Below are 22,419 nucleotides of genomic sequence, written 5' to 3'. Positions count from 1 at the left end.
TGAGGTGGTCTGTGGTGCGCACAGGGATGCCGGCAGCCAGGCAGTCAGGACAGGGGGGTGTACGGGCTTCCCTGGGAGGGCTGAGCTGCCAGTGACAGCGGAGAGCAGAGCGGAGCAGAGACTGGGGAGAGACAGCTGTCACCGAGGAGGGGCTGAGCGGAGGGGACTCGGCTCTCACAGGATGCGCGGGCTCCCTCGGCTGTGGAAGAGGCTGTGACTCCTCGACTTGGGGCTTCGCGGCGCCTTCTATGTCTTTTTCTGACTCGAGTGCAACCTTCCTGCTGAACGAGGTAAGGCCGAGCTCCCCTGGTGATAGACAGAGGGTGGGGTAATAAAGCGGTAAGGGGCAGGAATGGGCAGCGGCCGTGGTCAGTTCGCCCCTCTCTGCTGTCAAAATGCTAGTCCTTTGTTTTGAGGTCTGCACCTCCACTCCCCTATCTCATTTGAAACGCCCCTCCTCCCCCAACACACGCACACTCCGACTGGTAGATCAGTCTGAGCTGAATTTCATATAAAATCTGCCGCTCCTCAACCGAAAATATCTGAAATGACAGCGACCGCTGGAGGGCAGGAGACAAAGAGGGTGGGGGGCGGAGGTTGGAGAGGGGGTAGTTTGGCGATGGGCCGCCCAGGGCAAGCCTGGCAGAGGGAGTCCATGGGCAGGAGCATAGTCTAGTGAGGTAGACAGATCACCTCAGATGGAGGGGTCCAGGGTCCGAACGAGACAGTGGAGGGGGGCGGGGAGAGCATGGGCTGACAGGAATCTAGGGAAAGGTTACTTGGTCTGCACCCCAGATATTTACAGAGGGGAAGGGTCTAACATCCGATTTCAACGGGAAGCTGGACATTGCTGGGGGCGGGAGGGACCTGGACAGACAGACTCCGATGGGACGTGGACAGACAGTCAGACCCTGATGGGGGAAGAGAGTGAACATGGACTGGCGGGATTGAGGGTCGGTGGAGAAGGACATGGTTTGACAGGGAGACCCCGACAGACAGAGCGAGGATAGGGGCAGGCATTTGAGGGTGCTAGTTGATGGAATGTAGGGGGGGGGGGGTGTTGAATCACAGGTAAACAAAAACACTAGGTGGTAAAAGGTAACGCCGAGAGGAGGAGATGGAGACAGGCAGGCACAGAGCGACGAGGGAAGGGGAGGGGAGGGGCAGACAAAGATTGGCAACAGGCACAGTCAAAATCATGCTGACTGACGACCGTAATGAGGAGCTGACATATTCACTTTCAAAGCGGGCGGGCAGAGCACCGAATTCCGCCAGAATCACTTACAAACACCAGAAGTAGGCACAGGAGGACTGCAAAAAGCGACAGACATGGACATGCACTAAAAGGCTCTGATAGAAACCGACAGAGAGGCTCTGACAGGCAGCTAGAGACAAGCCCTAGCAGACGCTCAATGACAGACACCGTCAGGGCCCGAGAGACAGCCACGGATAGAGTGCAGGACAGGGGGATGGCTCCAGGGTGGGAGGGTTTGCCTAGAGTGCTATTTGTTTTCCCCACTTTCTGCTCCTCTTGCAACCAACCCTTCCAAAACTAAACTCAATTACTTTCCCTCTAAAGGGGAATTACGCCCCAAGACTCCGTGATGGGGCCTCCTCTGATCACCCACAGCTGTGGTGCGGCCTCTTATGCCATACAATGCAGTGATGGGCTCTACTTTGGTTACCTACGGCAGTGACAGCCCCCTTGCCCAGTGGCGCAGCAAGGTCAGGTAGTACCCCGTGCAGAAAATTTCTTGACAAAATGGCAAAAATATGTGTTTAAAACACATATATTTGCCATTTCATCACCCCCTCAGTGATGACACCGGGGCGGCTCCACCCACTGCACCCCCCTTCCTACGCCACTGCCCTTGCCACTGGATATATACCAATGCTAGGCTCCTCTGGCCACACAGAGCAGTGATAGGGTTTGCTATGCCCTTCAGACAGTCTCCTTTCTGAAAGCGGCTTTCAGGCCTAGTATGTACCCCTGGAATGGCGGAAGGGTAGACAGCAGGAGTCTGGAGGACGTAGGCTCTTGTGGTCGCAATACTGTGGCTGACCCACGGCCTTCCATGCACTGGTACAGAAGTCACACTGTTTATCCGGCTTGCTGTGCTCTGCAGCATGTCTTTTGTTTTGTGTTTTTTCTGCACCAAGGGGTGATCAGAGTGGCTTTGAGGGGTGTCCGTCTGGTTCGGTTGACTATGTGGGGTGTGGTCTAGGTCACAGTGTCTTGGTAGAGTGAGGGTTGGTCTTACGATTTGACTGGTGAGGAATGATCAATATGACCTTATAGGGTAAGTGTATCATCCCTATGACTTTATTGGGTGAGGCCTCACTATATGACCTTGTGATTTGAGGGTGTAGTCCTTCCAAAATCATACGGCTATGTGGTGAAAGGGTCTCTGTCACGAGACTCTTTTTTGGAGGGGGAGCAAGGGGTTCGCCCATCTGTCTTGGTGAGTTGAAGGTGGTTTCCACTGAGTTTTGTGAGGTGTGCATCTCGTCCAATGGCTTGGCGCCGAAAGGGCCACACACCCCTGTGACCCGGGGCTCTTCAGTATGTCTTTACAGCGCGAGGGTCTTGTTGGTGCAAGACTGGTCACATTTTTCCCCGGTGTGAACCTGAAACATGTGTCTTTGAGGGATGTGGCCTGAGTCCCCGCTAGGTACCACACACAAACCCCAAGCTCAGCCGCTTTCCAATCATGGCTCTAATGCAGCTCTGAGATCCCGGTGGCCCTCTGGAAAGCTCCCAGTCGTCCACACCCCGAGTGCGTGCCTTCAAATCCAGGGGAGTGCCGCCTTGTAGCTCCTGAGAGGGTGAGGGCGCGAGGGTCTTCTCCTCAGAGGCTCGTGCGCCGCGCGGTGGGCGGGGCTTGGCTCGACGTCGCCTCAGCGTGACTCGCGCGCTCCAAAGAGGGCTGCGGCGCTGCCAGGTGCGAACGGCGCCAGAAACACACCTCACACACTCCCAGATACATGGGACAGCGGGCACGCTTGGCCCCGGGGGCGTGCTGATGAATAATGCCTCCTGTGAGCGACAGACGGCGGTCCGGGAGGGCCCAAGGAGCCACCGAGAAGAGGCACATTTCCGCCCACTCGGATGGCAGCGCACACGGCTAATAATTTGCCCAGAGACGAGGCGCGCGCTTGTGGGCGACTCACTGCTTATTAAGAGCTTGGAACACGCTTGGTAGCACTGCCCGAGCAACTGGAAAATTTTAAACTACGCTAAGAGGCCGAATTAAAACAAAAAAATAGGTTGGACATCTGTGAAGCTGTGATGCAATGGACCCTAATACAGGCCGGGAATATAGACCCTATCCCCTGATTTGGTGGTAAAAAAAACAGGTACATTTGTGGTACAGTGGGCCTCTCACACCCCAGGGCACTGGACGCCTGCACTAGTTATACCTAAGCCCCCGTGTGCTGGGCAAAGGTCAACAAGAAACATCTGTGCTCTTGGTTGAATTCAGTGTGTAGATTTGATATAGGTTAAAGGTGCTGGACTGTAAGCACCGGTGGCCTGAAGCCCCCACACCACTTCCAGCTTCTCACCCATCGCTGTGCCTCAAAACTGTTACAGACAGGTGGTCCGTCTTTGTTCCAGGCATCATGCTAATGGTGATATAAGCTGTGTGGGAGAGTGTGGCCCTGGAATATACAACAGGGAATATTGTGGTACCTTAATATCATAGCCAAAAACATCAAGGTCAAAAATATTGATTGCTAAGTATTAGTAGATCTTTTAAACTTAACTCCTCCTCTACGTACCTTGATGATATGTATGTCGCCAAGTTGCGTAGCTGTGGAGTTAAGAATAATACATCTATATCACCCTTTATGCACTTACCATTTGATATTTTTGTTCTCATTAGTTTTTCTATAATAGTGTGTCACCATGTTCCTTACTCAATATTCCATACTAAAATCATGGGGGAGAACATATCCGAGGTCTAAGGTATAACTGAATGAGGAGGACCCTGTTTAAACGGAGGCAGCAATTTTCCTTAAATCTGAAGTCATGGGAATCTTAATACAAGAGAGGAACTGCAGTGGGTATGCTCTGGCCACCCTGTGGACTTCTCAGATCTGAAGAGAGGTAAATTAGACATCCCTGCACCCCGGTGGTCATGTGCCATTTCAGCTGGTAAGGTGTCAGGCCATGCTCAAAATCTTGTACATGGCACAAAAATCTTGCACGTTGTGTTTGTGGTGAGCTGTCATAGAACAGCACTATTTTCAACGTCTTCATGGATCACAACTATCTCTGAAACATGCATGCACTTTGTATGGAGATTAATATTTTCCAGTTGCGGACCTCACACCAGCTATTGAAAGATAGACGGCTGAGTTGCAAAGTCACTAAAATTCCTTTAGCAAACCAATACATTGTTCAGACTTACAGAACTGAATTTATCGTAGATAACTAGGCGAGGAGCAGGATGGTCTCGCCAGGCATTGGAAGGAATTAGTGCCCACCACTGACTCTGCCACATTTGTAACCTACGGCCCCTAAGGGCTGATGTTAGGGTCAAGGCACAAAGGCCACTGATTCCAAACCAGTTTTTATGGACCATAGAAGAAGATGGACTCAGACTTTCGTCCATTACACTGCAGACAGCAATGGATCAAACTAATTAATACAGGGGATGTGGTAGTGCCTGGTTCCTTAAGGGATGCCACACACGCCGCCTATGTCCCTACATATATAGGGAGACAGCATCACCCTCCTTTATGCCCCAGCAAAAAAGTAGACAGTGTGACTACTGTTTCCGAAGAAGTTGTGTTTTTTTAATAAAACATTTTATTGTTTAAAATAGATACCACAACAACACCGGCAGCAATGGCGTACACAACAAACAGCAGCAGCAAGCTTTGCAAGACATTGGTACTTGTGAAAATACAACACGTACATGATCGTGCATGCAAAGTGATAAAAAAAGGAGAGAACTTTGGCACACAATATCACAAGGCTTGTCTCAGAGAAATTTGAAACTGATCTCATGACGGCCGAGATCCAGGCATGCATACGTGGGGAATTCATTCGGTTATAGACCAGTTCCTCAAGAATGGAACATCTAAGGATTACTCGCAACCTTTAACGAAGTGGGGGAAGAAGTAGCCAAGCTCCAGTATTAAGCGGTATCTCTTTTGAGCTTATGTTGGTTACCGGATCTCTTTGTCCATCGGTGCTGGACAGCATTCTGCGCTAATGAGGTAGAAAAATGTAACTTACCCATATTGAGTGTTTTTTGCTGCTGCCTAGTAAAGATCCACATACTTACCTGGATATATGCAAGTCACAATACTCACTTTTTTTGGCCAAGCTACATACTTTTTCCATCGGACGGACACAAAACAAGCTACTTTAATCACACCCATGTGAATGCCGGTCCAGCTTTCATTCAAAGCAAGGAATGGACACGAAAACCACTGATTCCACGGAAGTGAGCTTGGGAGGCGCTTCAGAGGAGTTTATTATTAACATTCGAAGAGAACTATAGCTGCAGGAAAGTAAGTCTCCATTTCCTGTGTACGATAGTCTAGAGATTCACACCAGGTATTCAAAGAATCCAGAAGAGAAGCCTGCATAAGAACTAGTCTAAGAAAATTCTTCAATAGCAGAATATCGCTTCTTAAATCAGTGTCCAAGAAGTAGTGCCTGCAGAGGGTGCCCACTGATTCCAGCATGGCTTCTGTGCAAGCGCCAACAAGTGCTGCATGGCGCTAGAATGCTGCTGTGAAAGTTTTACTCTCATTGTATGAAACAAATGAGTGAGACAATCCTTTTGGAAGCAGCCACCAACACCCAGATGGAAAGTAAAGAAGCAGTATTGGGTTCGATAAGGTCGTAATCTCCAACCACAGGGAAAATTCTAGCTCTTGATGGTTAGAAAAATCCTTCTGCTACTACAACGGGCACAAAAGAGAGAACTCAGAGTCTCTGCATTACACTATACGAACTACAACAACACGATCAGCACTGCTGCAACAAAGAAGAAATTACAGGAACTCCGAAGGATCCAGACCTAAAAAGCAAGGCCTATTCTGAACCAGAGAAAATGGAACAACATTCCGCTTGCCCCAAAAAAGCCTAACAGCCTCCCAGTAGAATTCAATTCAATTCAATTTTATTAAATATGTTTTGGAACTCCGTGGAGATCCACATATTATACAATTACAAAACACAGTGTAAAATTTTGACCGTATAAAACAACTCATACAGACAGTAATTATACAAAAGCAATTTACCATTATACTAGTAAAGTTCTAAGAAACATTTAAAGAAATTAAAAATTTTGTTGCAAAAAATTCCATTTGGGGGACTAAGAATAGCATCCAACAACGCTGTTGCAGAAGAAATACCAAACTGAATACAAGCCGGTTTTATCCAGAGGCGGCGGTAAGTCAATAATGCAGGACAAACTAGCAGGGCATGTTTGGAGTCTTGAATTGCTAGGTTACAGTAATTACATACATTGGATATTCCATACCATTTGGCCAACAACTTGTTCAGGGGGAGCAAGTCCTGCCTGAGAAGTAGCCAAAAGCGGCGTAAGCCGTGCGGGATGTTCCATGACAGGTAGGGTTGAATTTGTCTGATTAAATAGGAATCAACAACTTGTATGGCCCCCTTTTTTTGTATTATTAAATTCCGATCCCTCTCGTAACTTAGCTTCCATGTAGCTTGTTTTAGTTGTAATTTCAATTGGTTCATGGAAAGCTCTAAGATGGATGCTTCCTCCAACTCCAAGAGAGTGATAGCTCTCCTATAGTTCTTTATTAGGATCGAGTATTCATTTAGGGGGCCCATCAACTCTTTTGTGATAAGAGATCTGAGAGTAGATGGCTTTCCTTTAATCAGACTAATGACCCAGCGAATCACTCCTGCAAGTCCCTGAGCCCAGCTACTCCTAAGACCGAGTTCTAGACGCAGGGTTGCAGCGCTACAACTATTATTAACCGAGGTTAAATTTCTCAATAGAGAGCCCTCCACTGTATCTAAAAAACCCCATTCCGCTAGGTCAATTAATTCTACCCCGTAGAGCAGAGTCGGGGGGACTTTTGCTCGAAAGGCCTCCAACAGATGAACAAAGTGTCTCTGGCCTGTTGATTTATACAGTGTTCTTAGGCCTTTACCCTGTGACTTTGCTTTTCGAGAACTGCTTTCAATGTGTAATTTATTACCTAAATTACTGGTGACTACCATATCTAGAAAGACATACGATTTTACTCTTTCTAATTTCTGACCTCCTAATTCCCAACTAATGTGGTCCAGTTTTAGTTTGTTTCGTCCCTCCAAGCACATTATCTTACTTTTAGAAATGTTTATTTTCAAAAAGTGCTCTTCAGAGAAGGTGTGTTGTGCATGTAGACGGTTATTAAGACCCTTAGGGGAGAGGTCTAATATTAAAATGTCGTCTGCATACATTAGGCAGGGGATGTGTCTTTCGCCTAAGCGTGGGGCAATTCCTACACATGTTGATAAAGTAAGGGGAAGGTCACTAACATAGAGGGAAAATAGGAGGGGAGCTAGTAGGCAGCCCTGTTTGAGGCCGTTTGCAGATGGAATGAGCCGGGAAAGACCTCTTTCTCCTCCCAACAGAACCTTGCACCATGTATCCTCATGCAGATCCTGGACCAAGCGTAAGAGGCTATGTGGCATTCCTAAGATGTGTAGCTTTCTCCACAATACCTGACGGTCAACCTTATCAAAGGCCGTGGAGAAGTCTATGAAAGCCACATAGACTCTCCCCTTCCTTGCTCTTATGTACTTATCAACTATTACCTGGAGGGCGGTTAGATTATCCATGGTCCTGTGGTTTTTTCTAAAGCCTGTCTGTTCAAGTGGAAGGATATTTGCGGATTCAACCCATGCATTTATCCGTTTGAGCAGGCATCTAGTAAAAACTTTGCCGATTGCATCCAACAATGCAATCTGGCGATAGTTCTGGGGGAGGAGACAATCACCCTTTTTGTACAATGGGACCAGGATACTTCCCTTCCAGGAAGGTAGGACCTTTCCGCTTAGTATGCAGGAGTTAAAGATAGGGCATAAGAGCTTGCTCCATTTGACCCTGTTCTGCTTTAACACATTAATTGGGACTTCGTCGGGGCCCATAGCCCCTGAACGTCTCATTTCCCCAATGGCGAGTTCTATGTCTTTTTCTGAAAAAGACTCTATCGGCGGGCTAGTGTCTATAAACCGTACCTGGGGTGAGACTGAGTGGTTACTTGCATAGAGGTTTGAGACAAAATCCCTCCATATGTGTTCCTCAATAGGGATGGGGAGTGGAATGGTTCTCGTTCCGCACCCTTCGCCTATAAGGGACCAGAATTGTCTCAATTCACCGTTAGTTGCTGCTTCCCTTATTTTTACCCAGATGGTATCCTCTTTTTCTTTTCGAAGAGCATATAAGAGTCGCCTCCTTCTCCTTTTTAGTGTTGTTATTTGCCGGGATTTATCCTCAGTTCTATTTAAATATTGGGCCCTTATAAGTTTATTCAGGTCTACGTTAAGCAATTTCAAGGGACAGTGGATTATTTTGGTGGATTTTTTCTTGTTCTGCTTTTGAGCCCCTGTTATTATTGCATTCAAAAATAGGGAAAGGAGCTCGTTTTCGCGGCCATACCAAGAGGGGAGCTCAGAGATTGCTATATCTAGCATATCCTCTAGGTAACGATGAGCCCTTGCATTCCAATAACATCTTCCAGAATTGTTACCAAAATTTATTTGGTTACTGTTTAAGGACCATTGGTCACATTTAGGGGGATGTACGTTCATTGAGATGGAAATGATTTTATGATCGCTGAAAATGGTGTCGATTACAGAGATATCCTTTAGTAACTCAAATGAATGAGACCCTGTTATGACATAATCAAGAATCGATTCTCCTTGATACGATTTGTGGGTAAAATTTGCTGGAGAGTCCGAGGGGAGATGCCCATTTGCGATTATCCCATCGATTTCTGCCAACTCGTTTAATAATAGTTTACCCCGTTTGTTTGTTAATATACTTTCAGGGAACGTAGCCCGAGGAATATGGAGTGTTTCTTCTCTTATTTTATCAGAAAATAGATTTAAGCTAAAGTTGGATATTTTACAGTTCAAGTCCCCGGTTAGGATGATGGCCGTTCCGGGATCTTTCTCCTTAATGCTCTGTATATGGAGGAAGATTTTATTTAAAATTGTATTAAAACCCATTTCAGGAGGGATGTAAGCATTTATCAAGGCCAGGCGGGTTCCAGCTAAAGGGTTGCCTGACCCAAACAAGGTAACTACCTGGAAAAGTTTACTCGGGTCCAGGAAGTGGTTGTAGTCCCAGTTTATACGGTTGGATAGTAGGCAGGCTATACCCCCACTGGCGTGGCCTTTTTTATTCGCAGTGGCGCTGCCTTCTAGTACAATATAGTCCTTCCCTATTTGGATATTGCCATTGCACCATGTCTCCTGGAGGCATATAATATTTGCCTCTAGGGATAAGAGAAATTGTATTTTCTCCGTATTATTTTTTAGGCCTGCTGAATTCCACGATATTATGGATAGATCCGTGCTAAAGGAACTGATTAGATAATGGTTTTCCCGAAGATTTGTCGGCTAATACTTTGGGAAGCCAATTCCAATGATCCTTTTCCTCTCTGGGGGTAGTTTGATAAGTTAAAGAAGAGGGTTGAACATATGATACCACGCGATAGTCATTAGACTTGCTTATTTTTAATTCTTTGATTTCACCCAAGTTATTTATATTGCCTGTTGCGGCTAGCAGCAGGGAAGAGGGTGGATTCTGTTGGTTCAGCGTCTTAACAGCATTATTCCGACTGGGGGGCATTAATACAGGAATTACATCTATTCCCCTACTCTGGAGGTCTTCAGCCCGTTGTAGGATGAGGTTAGCTACTAGTTTAGAGTGAAACTTCACCCTCGTAACCGTCCCCACTTCAGACTTTTGTTGCAGAACTATGTCTAGGTCGGCTGATTGGATAAGTTTCAGATTGGCAGATTCTTGAAAGTATTTCAACAAGAGGGATCTGTTCAGAATGCAGTCAGCTTCAAAAAGGGGAAAGAAATCGACCCATACAGTATCTATATTATTTTCCATGTATTCTTTGCCCATGGTAACCTTTGCAGGAGCTTCCATGGGTGTAATTACAAAGGGATTGAATGAAGACATTTTTTGGGCGGGATGATTATGCTCTTGCCCTAATGGAGTTGGTTTATCTGCTTCTTGGTTCATAGAGCCTTGGGGAGGAGCACCCTGAGCTGTTACACCCTGGAAGACAGATGCGAAGGGATTAAGTGCCGTTGTTGCTTGGGTAAGTGGCTTTTGAACCTGACCTGGGGAGGTCGATTTGTGTGCCACTTTTATATCCCTAGTATTATTGCTGTGTTGGCCAAAGGTGAATATGTTAGTAATTGCTGACAAGGGAGATGTATGGGTAGGTAAAAAGGGTGATATTGTCTTGGATTTTAAGGGAATGCTTTCTTTGGCTGACATATTGACAGGGTTTTTGTTATTTCCCACTGTCATCTGTATTTGGGGTGGCGCTTCCAGTAGGGGAGAGTTTAAGTGTTTCCTAAATAAAATTTTCCTCCGCCTATTTTTATCTATCCGTCTTAACAGTTTCCTCTTGTGCTTTCCGTTCTTTTTTATTGGCACTATTTTCCCTCTATTATCAGTTTCCCCCTGAATAGCTTCCTCCTCTGTTTCCCCGTCCCCCTTCTGTTTCTTAAAAATTGGGAATAAGTCATTTCCAGTTTTTAGCGGGGTTTCCCCATGAGGTTTTATTACAAAATCGTGATTTACAGAGCCATTTAAATTGGATAATGGCTGGGGAGCACCTGTTTTCTCTTGCGCTATTTTTGAAGTAGTTATAGCTACTGGGGGATGCTCATTTATTCCTATCTGATCTGAGGTCGTGGGAGGGGAGGAGGGCCCCTTCCCGTCCGCTTCCTTCTCTTTTTGGGACCTCAACAGGACTTTTAGAATTTGGGTCACTGTATCTAGCACACAATCAGATCCCCCCACAAATTTTTCCAATAAGTGTAGGATAGAAGCCAATAAATGTTCTAAGGTGTGGAGATGGTCAGAGAGTGGTTTGTCGGGCCCCTTACATTGGAAGGAATTTATTCCGGTCAAATTTAAATTTGGGCTAGAGGAAAAGTGAGAGTGTGAGGTTTTGGAAGGGGTACTGCTGTAAAGTTGTAGGCCGGCATGGTTTGACATTAGCGGGGTGTTCTGGGGTAACTCAACTGTTGTAGGATCAGATTCTAAATACCGTTGACATAGGACTTCATCTAGAATCATAGGGGACAAACCGTTGTGAAATGACGTTTTGGTTAGTGAACTGTTTGCAGGTTGAATAGCTTCATCGAGGGGAATTGCCATAATGTTTAAATTATCTTGCTCTATGTCTTTTTTTGTTTTTATGATTATCTCAGGTGCTAGGTCAATATTATTTTTCAAAGTAGAAAACAGGGGGGGTGAGAACTCGCTCTTGGGGGGGGATTGTAGCGTCCTAGCTGGACTTGAGTCTGCCTTTGCTTTTTTAATTTCAGGGCTTTCTCGAACATCATTTGGGGCAGAATCTAAGTGGATTACTCCAGAGTCTTTTGGGTCCATTGCTTTATTGTCCACCCCCAAGGCTTTATTTTTACCCTTTTCCCAGAAGTTGAAAAGCTGACACGTACTTTTCATGTTGGAAGATTGGCTATGTTTGTTTCGAAGGGGATTTGATTTTGTTTTGGTGCTGGATCTTCCTACTATTATTTTACCAGATCTTAGTTTCTTTGTCATTGTGACTGGGGAACACTATCGTGAATGCGCTGTAAAGGGACGTGGTCTATGTCGATCGGGGACTCTGAGATTATACTGCAGGTAATTGTTTCTAGGGGAGGGAGCGTAAATGCCTACCCGGCTGCAGACTAGCTTTAAATGCGGTCTCGCGGGTAGTTTTGAGGTAAGGTATGACTTACCGGGCCTAAGGGGGTGGGCCTAGCCTGGCCTTCTCGTGCCTCTGAGGGCCTCAGAGGGCCCGCCCTTGTCCCGGGCTTCTCCCGGGCGCTACCCGCGCGCTCCCGCGCAGCGGGGTACAAAGACTCTTTTTATTGACTGACCTTAGGAAGGGGCGTGGCCTTGAGGGAGAGCGTCACCAGGTGGGATCGGTGAGGCAGCTGCTGGGACTCTTGGGAGTTGGAGTCCAGCAGTCTGCTCGCTCGCAGCCTTGTGTGCCTCAAGCCCTTATTCCAGAGATGATAGTTGCTGCAAGGAGCTGTTCCAGTGAAGCGGGACCCGCGGAGCGGGTCCGGCGAAAAGTAGCGCTTTCAAATGCGCTTCGGCACAAACACAGGTCGCTGTATGTCAGTCCTCCAGCGCTTGGCTCTGGTACAGTTCAGCAGGCAAAGGGTGTAGAAAGATATCCGCTGCTGTTAGGAATCCGGCGCCTTTTGCAGGATAGAAGGGGGCGTGGCCTTGAGGGAGAGCGTCACCAGGTGGGATCGGTGAGGCAGCTGCTTGGACTCTTGGGAGTTGGAGTCCAGCAGTCTGCTCGCTTGCAGCCCTGTGTGCCTCAAGCCCTTATTCCAGAGATGATAGTTGCTGCAAGGAGCTGTTCCAGTGAAGCGGGACCTGCGGAGCGGGTCCGGCGAAAAGTAGCGCTTTCAAATGCGCTTCGGCACAAACACAGGTCGCTGTATGTCAGTCCTCCAGCGCTTGGCTCTGGTACAGTTCAGCAGGCAAAGGGTGTAGAAAGATATCCGCTGCTGTTAGGAATCCGGCGCCTTTTGCAGGATAGAAGGGGGCGTGGCCTTGAGGGAGAGCGTCACCAGGTGGGATCGGTGAGGCAGCTGCTGGGACTCTTGGGAGTTGGAGTCCAGCAGTCTGCTCGCTCGCAGCCCTGTGTGCCTCAAGCCCTTATTCCAGAGATGATAGTTGCTGCAAGGAGCTGTTCCAGTGAAGCGGGACCCGCGGAGCGGGTCCGGCGAAAAGTAGCGCTTTCAAATGCGCTTCGGCACAAACACAGGTCGCTGTATGTCAGTCCTCCAGCGCTTGGCTCTGGTACACAGTAGAAGAAAGATCAACATTTAACCCACTGTGCACCATGTACAGAACCTTCGAAACCAAAGGCCCATAACACTGACTGAAGTCAGCCCATTACTGTACCCTAGAGCAGTCAATACCAAGCTGAGCACCCCACCCAAAATTCAGGTGGAAGAAACATGGACGCTAAACCAGACGAGCATCGAGTACAATGCATTTGAACGTCCGACCTCCCTTTTAATGGATTTTCCTAGCTTACAGGTTTTCAAGGTTTCCTTCATTAAGCCAGGTGATTCAAGACAAAGGATCTTAGCCTCACTAATATCTCAAAGGACTTTTCAGAGCACCAACATCTTAATAAATCTACAAGAGAACAAACCTACATTTATCTAGAAGTTGCGGTCGTCCTTATGGTTTTACATTCGGTTACACAGCGCGCTACAAAGTGTCTTCGAGTAAAATGTGACAAAAACAAACTAATCAAGCAGTGGCATAGCCAACAGGCCTGGCATCGGTAAGCTTGCGCATTGGCATTTTTTTTATGTAAGCATATACAACAAAAATAAACATGGAAAAATAGAAAACATTCCACAATCTCAACACAGTGGCCATATGCAAACAATTCAAATGTAACATAGGCAAATAATCACGAAATATCATTTTGATAGAACAGTACCGCTTGTTCCTAACAGGTAATGGTACTTAAACAGATATAGAAACAATTTTAAAATTAACAAACATCGTTGGAAAATATGATTATTATCCGGGTAAGAAAAGTTTCTATTGGCTTTGACTTACTGAAGTCACATAAGGATGCCAAAAAAAGTAAAAAAAAATGATAAAGAATGGAAAGAAAAGGGCCTTCCCAATGTAAAATGCTGTCCTGCAGCCCTGGCCCTGAAGTGCACTTTTTTTAGGTGGATGTGCACATGTGATAATATACAATGCCATCACACATAGTGCAAGAGAGCCCGTGGCAGCAGTGGATGATCTCTTGCACCATGTTATGTGCTGCGGTGATCAGAAGCAACATTTAAATGACAGCTGAACAGACAAATAAAGAAAGCTGAACCAAAGTCAGTCAATGTATGCATTTTAGTTATCAGGTTTTTTTTACATTTCACGTGGCTTGTGAGACAGCGAAAATGTCTTTAACCCAGACCTAAAAATTACCATTAGCATCATAGGCATTCATTATTTGCCCAAAGTATTTAGACCTACCCCTGTAGGGCATTAGGCAAATATACATTATTTACAAGACAAATCCACGAGTTTCAACAATGATATGGTAATAATATATATATGTATATATATTTGAAGGACCCAAAGTATTAAGGACATATGAGGGAAGACATTAAGACACTTTCCTAGTTAGTGCAGGATGAGAGCATCTTCCAGGGGCTTCCTACCCATCCGGCCCCTCATAAAAGGGGTCAGTGAGTGGGATCATTATTTCTCAGATCTCACGCTAATACACGGTCCACGCTAGTGCTGCAGCATTTATTTATCGATTTTGAACAAGCTTCTGTGGATTAATGACGAGCCATCTAACATGGACAAGCAAGTGGAAATGACACCGGAATCTGGGAGTCTGATCCCTGTAAAACCTTCTGAAATCCCTGCTCCCCAAGACCCACAAGGAGGCAATCACTTGACACTGAGTTGTTCTCTGTGTCCAGAGTCTGTTCGGGGAATACCCTAGTACCCCCAGTAGCACTTGTGCATATGTTCTCTTGTGTGGAGCATGATGCATTCTGCTGAGTTTATCAGCTTCCGCAGACTACTTCTCCTTTAAGTGGGGGTGCAACTCGGAAGAAACTGTTCTTTAGTGACCAGTACCAAAGACGAGTTGCAGGATAGCAAAGAAATAGAGAGAGAGAGAGAGAGACAGAGTCCTTAGAGGGCATCTAATAGACATGGCGTCAGCGTTAACATTCCCTTAGAAGTGATGGCGAGATCTGCAGCCGGAGACAGTGTTAAACATGGTTGCTTTAGAAGTACATTACGTCGGTCAAAGAAAATAATTATCATCTTTGAATGAAGGTTCAATTTAGAGCCGGGTGTTGGTGAATAATTCTCATTCTTAATGTAAGAATATATACGTGCAATATACACGAGCTCATGGAACCACCATGTCGATGCAGAATGTATGGAGAAGTGCTGAATAGTTTGTTCTAGGCCCTAAACTCTCCAAGAAGTTGGAAAAGCTAAGGCAAAAAAAAGATCTATTGTTATCTACTCTCGTTTCTGGTAAGATTATTTAGATAGCATTCTGGATGTTGGGCTTTCACTAGCTAATTATCTAAATAGATGAAATCGAAGATGGGCAACCAAAATCAACAGATCTTCATGAACACCCTGGGAGCAGATTTCAAGCAAAGTATCTAGATCTTAGTAACAAGACCTCAGAAAGTTTGTCATAATGTAGCCATTACTGAGGTAACATATACCTAGATGGATATAAGTGTGGTCATTGGAAAGCGTTAGTATTCACTAGATTCTTCGAAGTCTCCAGACAGGGATCGGCAGAGCTTGTCGGAAATGATGTGATACCACAATATTATTGGCAGACTATTACCTGACATAAACATTGCAAACTTTTTGTAGCCGTGCAGCAGCTTTAAAAGCACTGCAGTTTCTTGCACAACCAGTTTTCAGGCAAAAATAAAAGTGGCAAAACAATTTGGTGATTAATGTATCTGCTAGAGAGATTGGAGTTTTGTCTAGTGGCAGTTTTGACTGATCTAAGGTAGCGCAGAGGGTAAATGTGCCTGCTGCAAAGGGCGTGTACTATGCAGATCACAGAATAGTATTTTATGTGCAAAGCTCAGTAGGTTACTGCTTTTGTCAAAGAGATCCTTTTGTTACTGTGCAGTTCATAAATTACAATCGTAATCTAGATTAGAAAGTTATGTTTTATGTCCCAGTCTTTCATTATCCTAATTTTGCTAAAAAGAGTTTGTTTGACTAGAAACAAATTCTTAATATTAAAGCCAACCCTAACCACTGTGTTATGTTCCCCAGACCAAGGACTGTTAAAAAATGCTTACCAGTATAAATAACATGTGTAGTCCCCTTTGTCTTATGTAACATTTTCCATACATTAATTTACGTACATATGTTTAATTGTCTCTGTATGTGTGTGTGATGTTAAAATGCTTCAATACCCTACACTGGTATGAGAGGCGCAATAAAAAGATGAAATACATGTGAGAGAGGGGCTATGGAGAGGCACTGTTGGAGGATGATAGTGAGGGAATAATTGAAGAACTCCAATACAGATTGCCGTGTCCTGGTGCACTGTAAGGTCAACATTTACTATGATTTAAAAAATAATACAATTGATTATATAATAAAAAATGTGTTGAAAAATTCTCAATTTTCCCCCAAATTTTCTTGGGGGGGGGGGGACACACTCCCCCAAACCTCCTTGTAGTGGTCAGACTAATTTGCTGCGCTCGATGGCTGCACCGTACAGGGCATGATCTGAAAAAAAACTTCTGGGGCTGCTTTGGTTCCCAGTCCGGCCCTGTTTTTCATTGCTTCGGGCCCTGGCCAGCAGGTAGATTAGATAGCAACAGTAAAGCTTACTGGAAAAGCTTCAGTGGCCGTTATCTTGTGACCTTTCAATCTTGGTTAAAAAAGTATTTCAAAAGCGGCTCTTTGTGGGCTTGGGACTTCCTCTGCTTTGCCAAAAGGATACAATAGCATAGGAAATGAACAGACCAGCCAAGAATTCTCAAAGTCTTGGATGACCACTGGTCTCCTCTGTGTCTATGGACACTTTACGCCCCATTTCGGACAGTGATGGAACAGGCCACATGTATGAGGTTGAGGGTGGGAGAAGGGATAGCATTAGTCACCTAGGGCCAGATTTACCACTTACTCACGCAGTGCAGTGCAGCAGCTTCATTGTGTCAAAAGGAGAGAGGGGGAGAGCGCCATATTTACAGAAATATGGCACTCTCCGCCCCTCTTCCTAGTCCTGGCGCTGAAATCAGCTGCTGTGTGCCACAGATACATTTTTACGCCATAATGCAAGGGTGTCTCAGTGAGTCTAGCACAGGTTTTGTACTGGAAGGGACCCTTCCAGCACAAAATACCATGCATAGACTGACGTTAACCCTTTCCCCTCCTTGTATGTGTGCTGGTAAGTGCAACACACGTACAAAGTTGGAAAAGAGAGGATACCTTAAAGCATTTCTCCTTCGTTGCACCTACTTCAAAAGGGCGCAGTTTTCTGATGCTAAACCCAGTCTACTTTATTTAGTAAATAGGGTCTAACGTCAGAAATCTTGGGTGGTTGCATGGAAATGCCCTGTGGTACGCCCCCTTAGCACTAAGTGATGCAAGCAGTGCTATGTTCTGCTTTGTGTTACTTTCACATTATTTGGTTTAGCACTGGAAAGTAAATCATAAACACATATTTTGCACTGATTTGAGTCACTTTTGTGATACAAACATGACGTAAAATTTTAGTCGATCTCCCATCAAGTATGATTGCGTAAGTAAAGATGAGTATCCTGGTTCTTTGGACTCATGGTGTCGTGCTTTACCCTTATCTTTTTTTGGTCTTTGGTAGGACCCAGTGGCTGATGGACAGGAAGTGCAGACAGTAGTTTAATATGGTCTGGATTCTATGGTTAGAGTTTCCTCACTATTTCCCAGGCATTTTCTAAGTAGGCAAACTGAACTGACTCCCCCCCAGTTTGGTACTAGATAGGAAGGGAGAGAGCCAACTAAAGTTCAGTGCCTTGAAGGGCACCACATGCAAGTCTCACAGGTCAAGATGAGGTGAAGTGCCTCCGGTTGTGCCAGGTTCAAAGGTTCAGCAGGGGAGTGGTCCTTTGTAAATACTTGGGGGCATATTTACAAACCCCTACCACCACCACAACGTCACTTTTAGTGACGTTGTGTTGGCGATAGGGGCTGCGCCTTATTTCCAAGACTAATAGGTGTTGCGGTGGGTGTTCCACCACAACACCCTTTGGGTTTGACACTGCCCCTATTTACAAGGGCAGCGTAAAAAAAGGAGTCAGCGCCAAAATTAAGACCAGGGAAAACCTGGTCTTAAGCTGGCAAGGAGAAATGCTTTATTTCTCCTCGTTTTTGCTGTTTCCATGTGTGCTGCCTTGTGCAGCACACATAGAAACATCAAATTGCCATTGAGTGTTATGTGCATGAAGGTGACCCTTCCTGCACATAAACAATCAAAAACAAAAATTGTTTTGCAACTTCTATGTGTGCTGCATTAAGCAGCACTCATAGAGGTTTCAAAACGCCATGAATGATTGTTTATGTGCAGGAAGGGAGGCCTTTCTGCACATAAGCAATAATTTCCCCCAATGCAGACACCCTTGCTCTATGGTGCAAGGGTGCCTGCATTGGTACTAGGCAGCTGAACTCAGCGCCAGCGATAGAAGAAACGCAGGGGTGCTCCACATTCTTGTGAATACCGCGCATCCCTGCATTTTCAGAATGGAGAAGCGTGCATTAGCAATGGTTGCTTAACGCCACGTTTATCCATTCTTTTGTAAATATGCCCCTTGGTGAGATTGGGGTAATACCATGTTCTTTACTTCCTTTACAAAACTTAGGGAACTGTATTTGCTTATGTCTGGCTGAGGTGTAATGAGTATTTGTCCACCCCGACCGAAGAGACCAACGAACGCCACTGAGGATGTAGGGATGCACGCATTTTGTTGTCGTGAAAGGACACAAGTATTGGTCAAAAGGATCTGTCAGTATATTCAGGGACAACAACCTGGGGGGAATCGCAGCACGTGCAATGGAAGAAAATACAATATGCATGAACATTCATCAGTGAGGAAAGTAGGTGTGCGGGGTTGCTGCAGCACCTCCAAAATACCAATGCTGGAGTTCAGAAGGTGAATCAGCAATAAAGATGCTTTTACATTTAGTTTTTCACTTGGCACAGTCCTTGTGCATTAAAAGACAGAGGTCAAATGTCAGGCTATATCTTCTGACAAAGTATTTTTTTCCTTTTAACATTGTGATTGGTGTTTACTTCTCTTTCTTTAACTGAAAAGTTAGTGCATTTTGTTCGGTGAACTAGCTAATAATCTTGCTGGGGTACAGAGAGTTTGAAATAAAAAGACATAGGATGTCTTTATTTTTTTTAAACCAACACATTTCAAATACTGGTAAATTAACTGAATAAATATTTCAAAAATATATCAGCAGTTAGGAAAGCACAAATGAAGCACATTGTTTTTGTAATTCTTAAGTGTGATGTAAGCAAAGAATTTTATAGGATCAAAAAATCAAGAATTTTAATTGGTGATGTGCAAATTATAAATATTTGTGGAAACCAGACGCACACTATTGATTGCGCGCTACGGTTTTATCAGTATATGTCTGCATTTTTTTGTGGCCATTTCAATGGAAAATGTGCTTTCTGTAAAAGTAAAGCGCTCTGATATCCTTCGGGATCAAGTTCGCGCTATATAAAACTTTATAAATAAATAGATTTACAGCAGTATGTTCCAAAATGGACCGCCAGGAACATACCACATCCTTACCACTCTCTTGCTGGATGGCATGGATCATTAGCTATACTTACTCTTTGTGTAGGACTTGGATTTTCCACAATCCCTATGACTTTAGAGATGGAACATTGATTCCAGACTCCCCACTGTCAACCGTATCAGGCACCTTTCAAGCAGGGAATATGCGGTCAATTTGTGAGGTGAGTGTGGGTTTTACACAGTGAGAGAGTGGCCAGTAGTCCTCGCCAACAATTAAGGGTAACCAGCCGTCCGTAAATTTCACGGACCGTCCGTAATTTGTACCTCACGTCAGTTGTCCAGGAGGATCTTTTTTACGGACGCCTTTTATCCGTAATTTTGGGCATTCCAAGGAACAGCACTGTTCCCTGCATGAAGCCTCAGCACCCTAATGGGGCCGCCTCGCACTCCTCTGTGTTAAAGAGCAGCCCCACCCCGCCCATTGTCATTCTGTCTGCGGCTGATTGCCACATACAGAATGACAATGGGCCGGTCTGGGCTGTTGCAGCATGGGGTAGCCTCCTACAGCCTCAGTCTAGGGCAGTTTTTTTATCAGATGGAAGAAATGTGCTAAAACACCAGTGCTGATACCTAAAAATCCAGTTTATTCAAAGAAGGCGGTGAAACAAGTAAAAAAAGATGGGGCTAGAGTTCTTTCAGTCTCATCATTTTTGAACTGGTGCATTTTTAGTATTATATTCAATGAAGCCATGGTTGCTGCTTTAATATTTTATGCAACTAACAACCATTGACAAAGCCAATAGTTCTGGCTTGTTGTAGCTGTAACATTACTTGTTGTGTTATATATCTGGATACAATGACAGAAGAGGTAAAATACCAGTCGGGCAGCACACTATGCTAAGCCCAGATTTTAAGCTTAGGTGTTTTAAGCCACGCCCTTAAATACATCGAACAGCCCCTTTGGAGAGACCCACCAGGTTTTTTATTCCACTTAAAGCCCTGAAAACAACCCCATGTAACAGTCACCTCATAGCCTGGCACTGTGCATCATGCATCACTCATGTCTTCCAAGGTTTCAGATTGCCTATGTGCAGGGGCATAGTGAACCCTACCCCCACCCCTTGCTTTAGGAACTACAGCAAGGGTGAAACTATTGATGGGCCTCTTCTGTCTGCAACTCTGCAGACAAAGGCGCAGCTGATAATGAATGTGAAACGGTGGGTGAGTGTGTAAGTGAAGGGATGGGTGGGTGGATGGCCGAATTGATTAGTGAAATGGTGAATGGATGAATGAAAGGGTGAATGGATGGATAATGAGAGAAAGCATGGATGGATTAACGAGTGAGTGAGTGGAAGGATGGATCAGAGAAAAGGTAAATGGATGTATGGGTGGAAGGGTATGTGGATGGGTAAAAGGGTGGATGGATGAGTGAAATGATGGATAGATGAGTGAAAGGGTGGATGATGGGCGAGTGAATGGGTGGATGGATGAATGAAGCGATGGATGGATTGATGAATTGATAAGTGACATTTATTTATTTATTTATTTCCAAGGTTTTATATAGCGCTACTGGACCCGAGAGTATCAGAGCGCTTTACATGGTAGGTAAACATATAGATCAAAATAAACAGTGTGCATTAAAACATGAGTGACATAAAATAAGGTGTTTGAATGAGCTGGGGGGTAGGGGGATGGAGATCAATAGGGGGGGGGGGAGTGTCGAAATTCAGAGGGAGATGGGAGTGTAGAAAAGGGGAGAGGAAGAAAGAAAGGCGGGGAAGGGGTTGAGAGGAGGCGAATGCCAGGGAGCAAGGAGTGAAGAGTGTCAGACTTCAGTGAGATTACGTTCCCCAATATTTGTTGAGAAGGAGTATTTTGAGTCTTTTTTTGAAGAGAGGATAGGAGGGGTTGCATCAAAGATCTTTGGGGAGAGAGTTCCAGATCATGGGGGCGGGCGTTCCCAGAAAAAGCACGAGATTGGTTTTTTTTGTGTTCGAGTCTAGGAGGGATTAGGGCAAGAGAGTTGGTGCTTCTCAGGGACCTGGAGCACCCAGCTTTTTGCAATTTCTCTGCCAGGTAGGAGGGGGTGCTTTGGTGAAGGGCTTTGTGCGTGATACATGTAATCTTGTAGGTGGATCTTCCTTCTATTGGGAGCCAATTGAGGTTTTTTAGGACCAGAGAAATGAGGTCGAATTTTTTACAATCGGAGATAAGTCTGGCGGCAAGGTTGAGAACAGATTTGAGCGGAGCTAGGTGGGCTTTAGGGGTGCCACGAGTGTGGCGTTACCATAGTCCATACGGGAAAGAACAAGCGATTGGACAACGGTTTTAAAGTCATCTGCTGGTATGAAAGGTTTGAGTTTTTTGAGGTGGTGGAGGATGAAGAGGGCACCCTGGGCGGCATTTTTGATGTGTGGGATGAGATTCATGTTATGATCAATGCTGATGCCTAAGGATTTGACAGTATTCGAGTGGGAGAGGGAGCAGTTGAGAGCTGTTATATCCTTAATCCAGAGGTGAATGGGGAGGGAGTTGTTTTTAGGAGTGAAAAGGATGATTTCAGTTTTTTTCGGGTTAAGTTTGAGATGATTAAGATGGAACCAAGCTTGTATTTTAATCAGGGCCTCGTTGAGGTGAAGGATGTCATTGTGAGATTTAATCCTGTAGTATAGCTGGGTGTCGTCGGCATAGAGGTGGTAGGATATTTTAGCTTGTTTAAGGATGTGGGTGAGAGGTTCCATGAATAGGTTAAATAAGGTAGGGGATAGGATGGAGCCTTGCAGAACACCAAGTGAGACAGGTTGAGGCTTGGAGAGGCAGTGGCTGAACTTAATTTGTTGGGATATATTTTGAAGGAATAAGGAGAACGATTTGAGTACAGTGCC

At 45.2% G+C, this 22,419-nt stretch overlaps 1 protein-coding gene across 2 annotated transcripts in view; it reads left to right on the top strand.

Moving 5' to 3' along the window:
- Window positions 1–22,419, top strand: part of CACNB3 (calcium voltage-gated channel auxiliary subunit beta 3) — a 289,239-nt gene that overhangs the window by 76,986 nt on the left and 189,834 nt on the right. The window contains exon 1 of one of the 2 annotated variants that reach the window (XM_086963737.1): window positions 26–290. The exons of the other annotated variant lie outside the window; for it this stretch is intronic. Within the exon in view, the coding sequence (XP_086819863.1) occupies window positions 249–290 (42 nt within the window). The 5' untranslated portion in view covers window positions 26–248. Of the gene's footprint in view, window positions 1–25; window positions 291–22,419 lie in introns of those variants that run through there. 2 annotated transcript variants of the gene reach the window in all.

The sequence above is a fragment of the Lissotriton vulgaris genome, chromosome 1_1 (assembly GCF_964263255.1).
Source record: "Lissotriton vulgaris chromosome 1_1, aLisVul1.2, whole genome shotgun sequence".
NCBI lineage: Eukaryota > Metazoa > Chordata > Amphibia > Caudata > Salamandridae > Lissotriton > Lissotriton vulgaris.
Note: the sequence above shows the minus strand (reverse complement) of the source record. Positions and strands in the feature narration are given on the sequence as shown.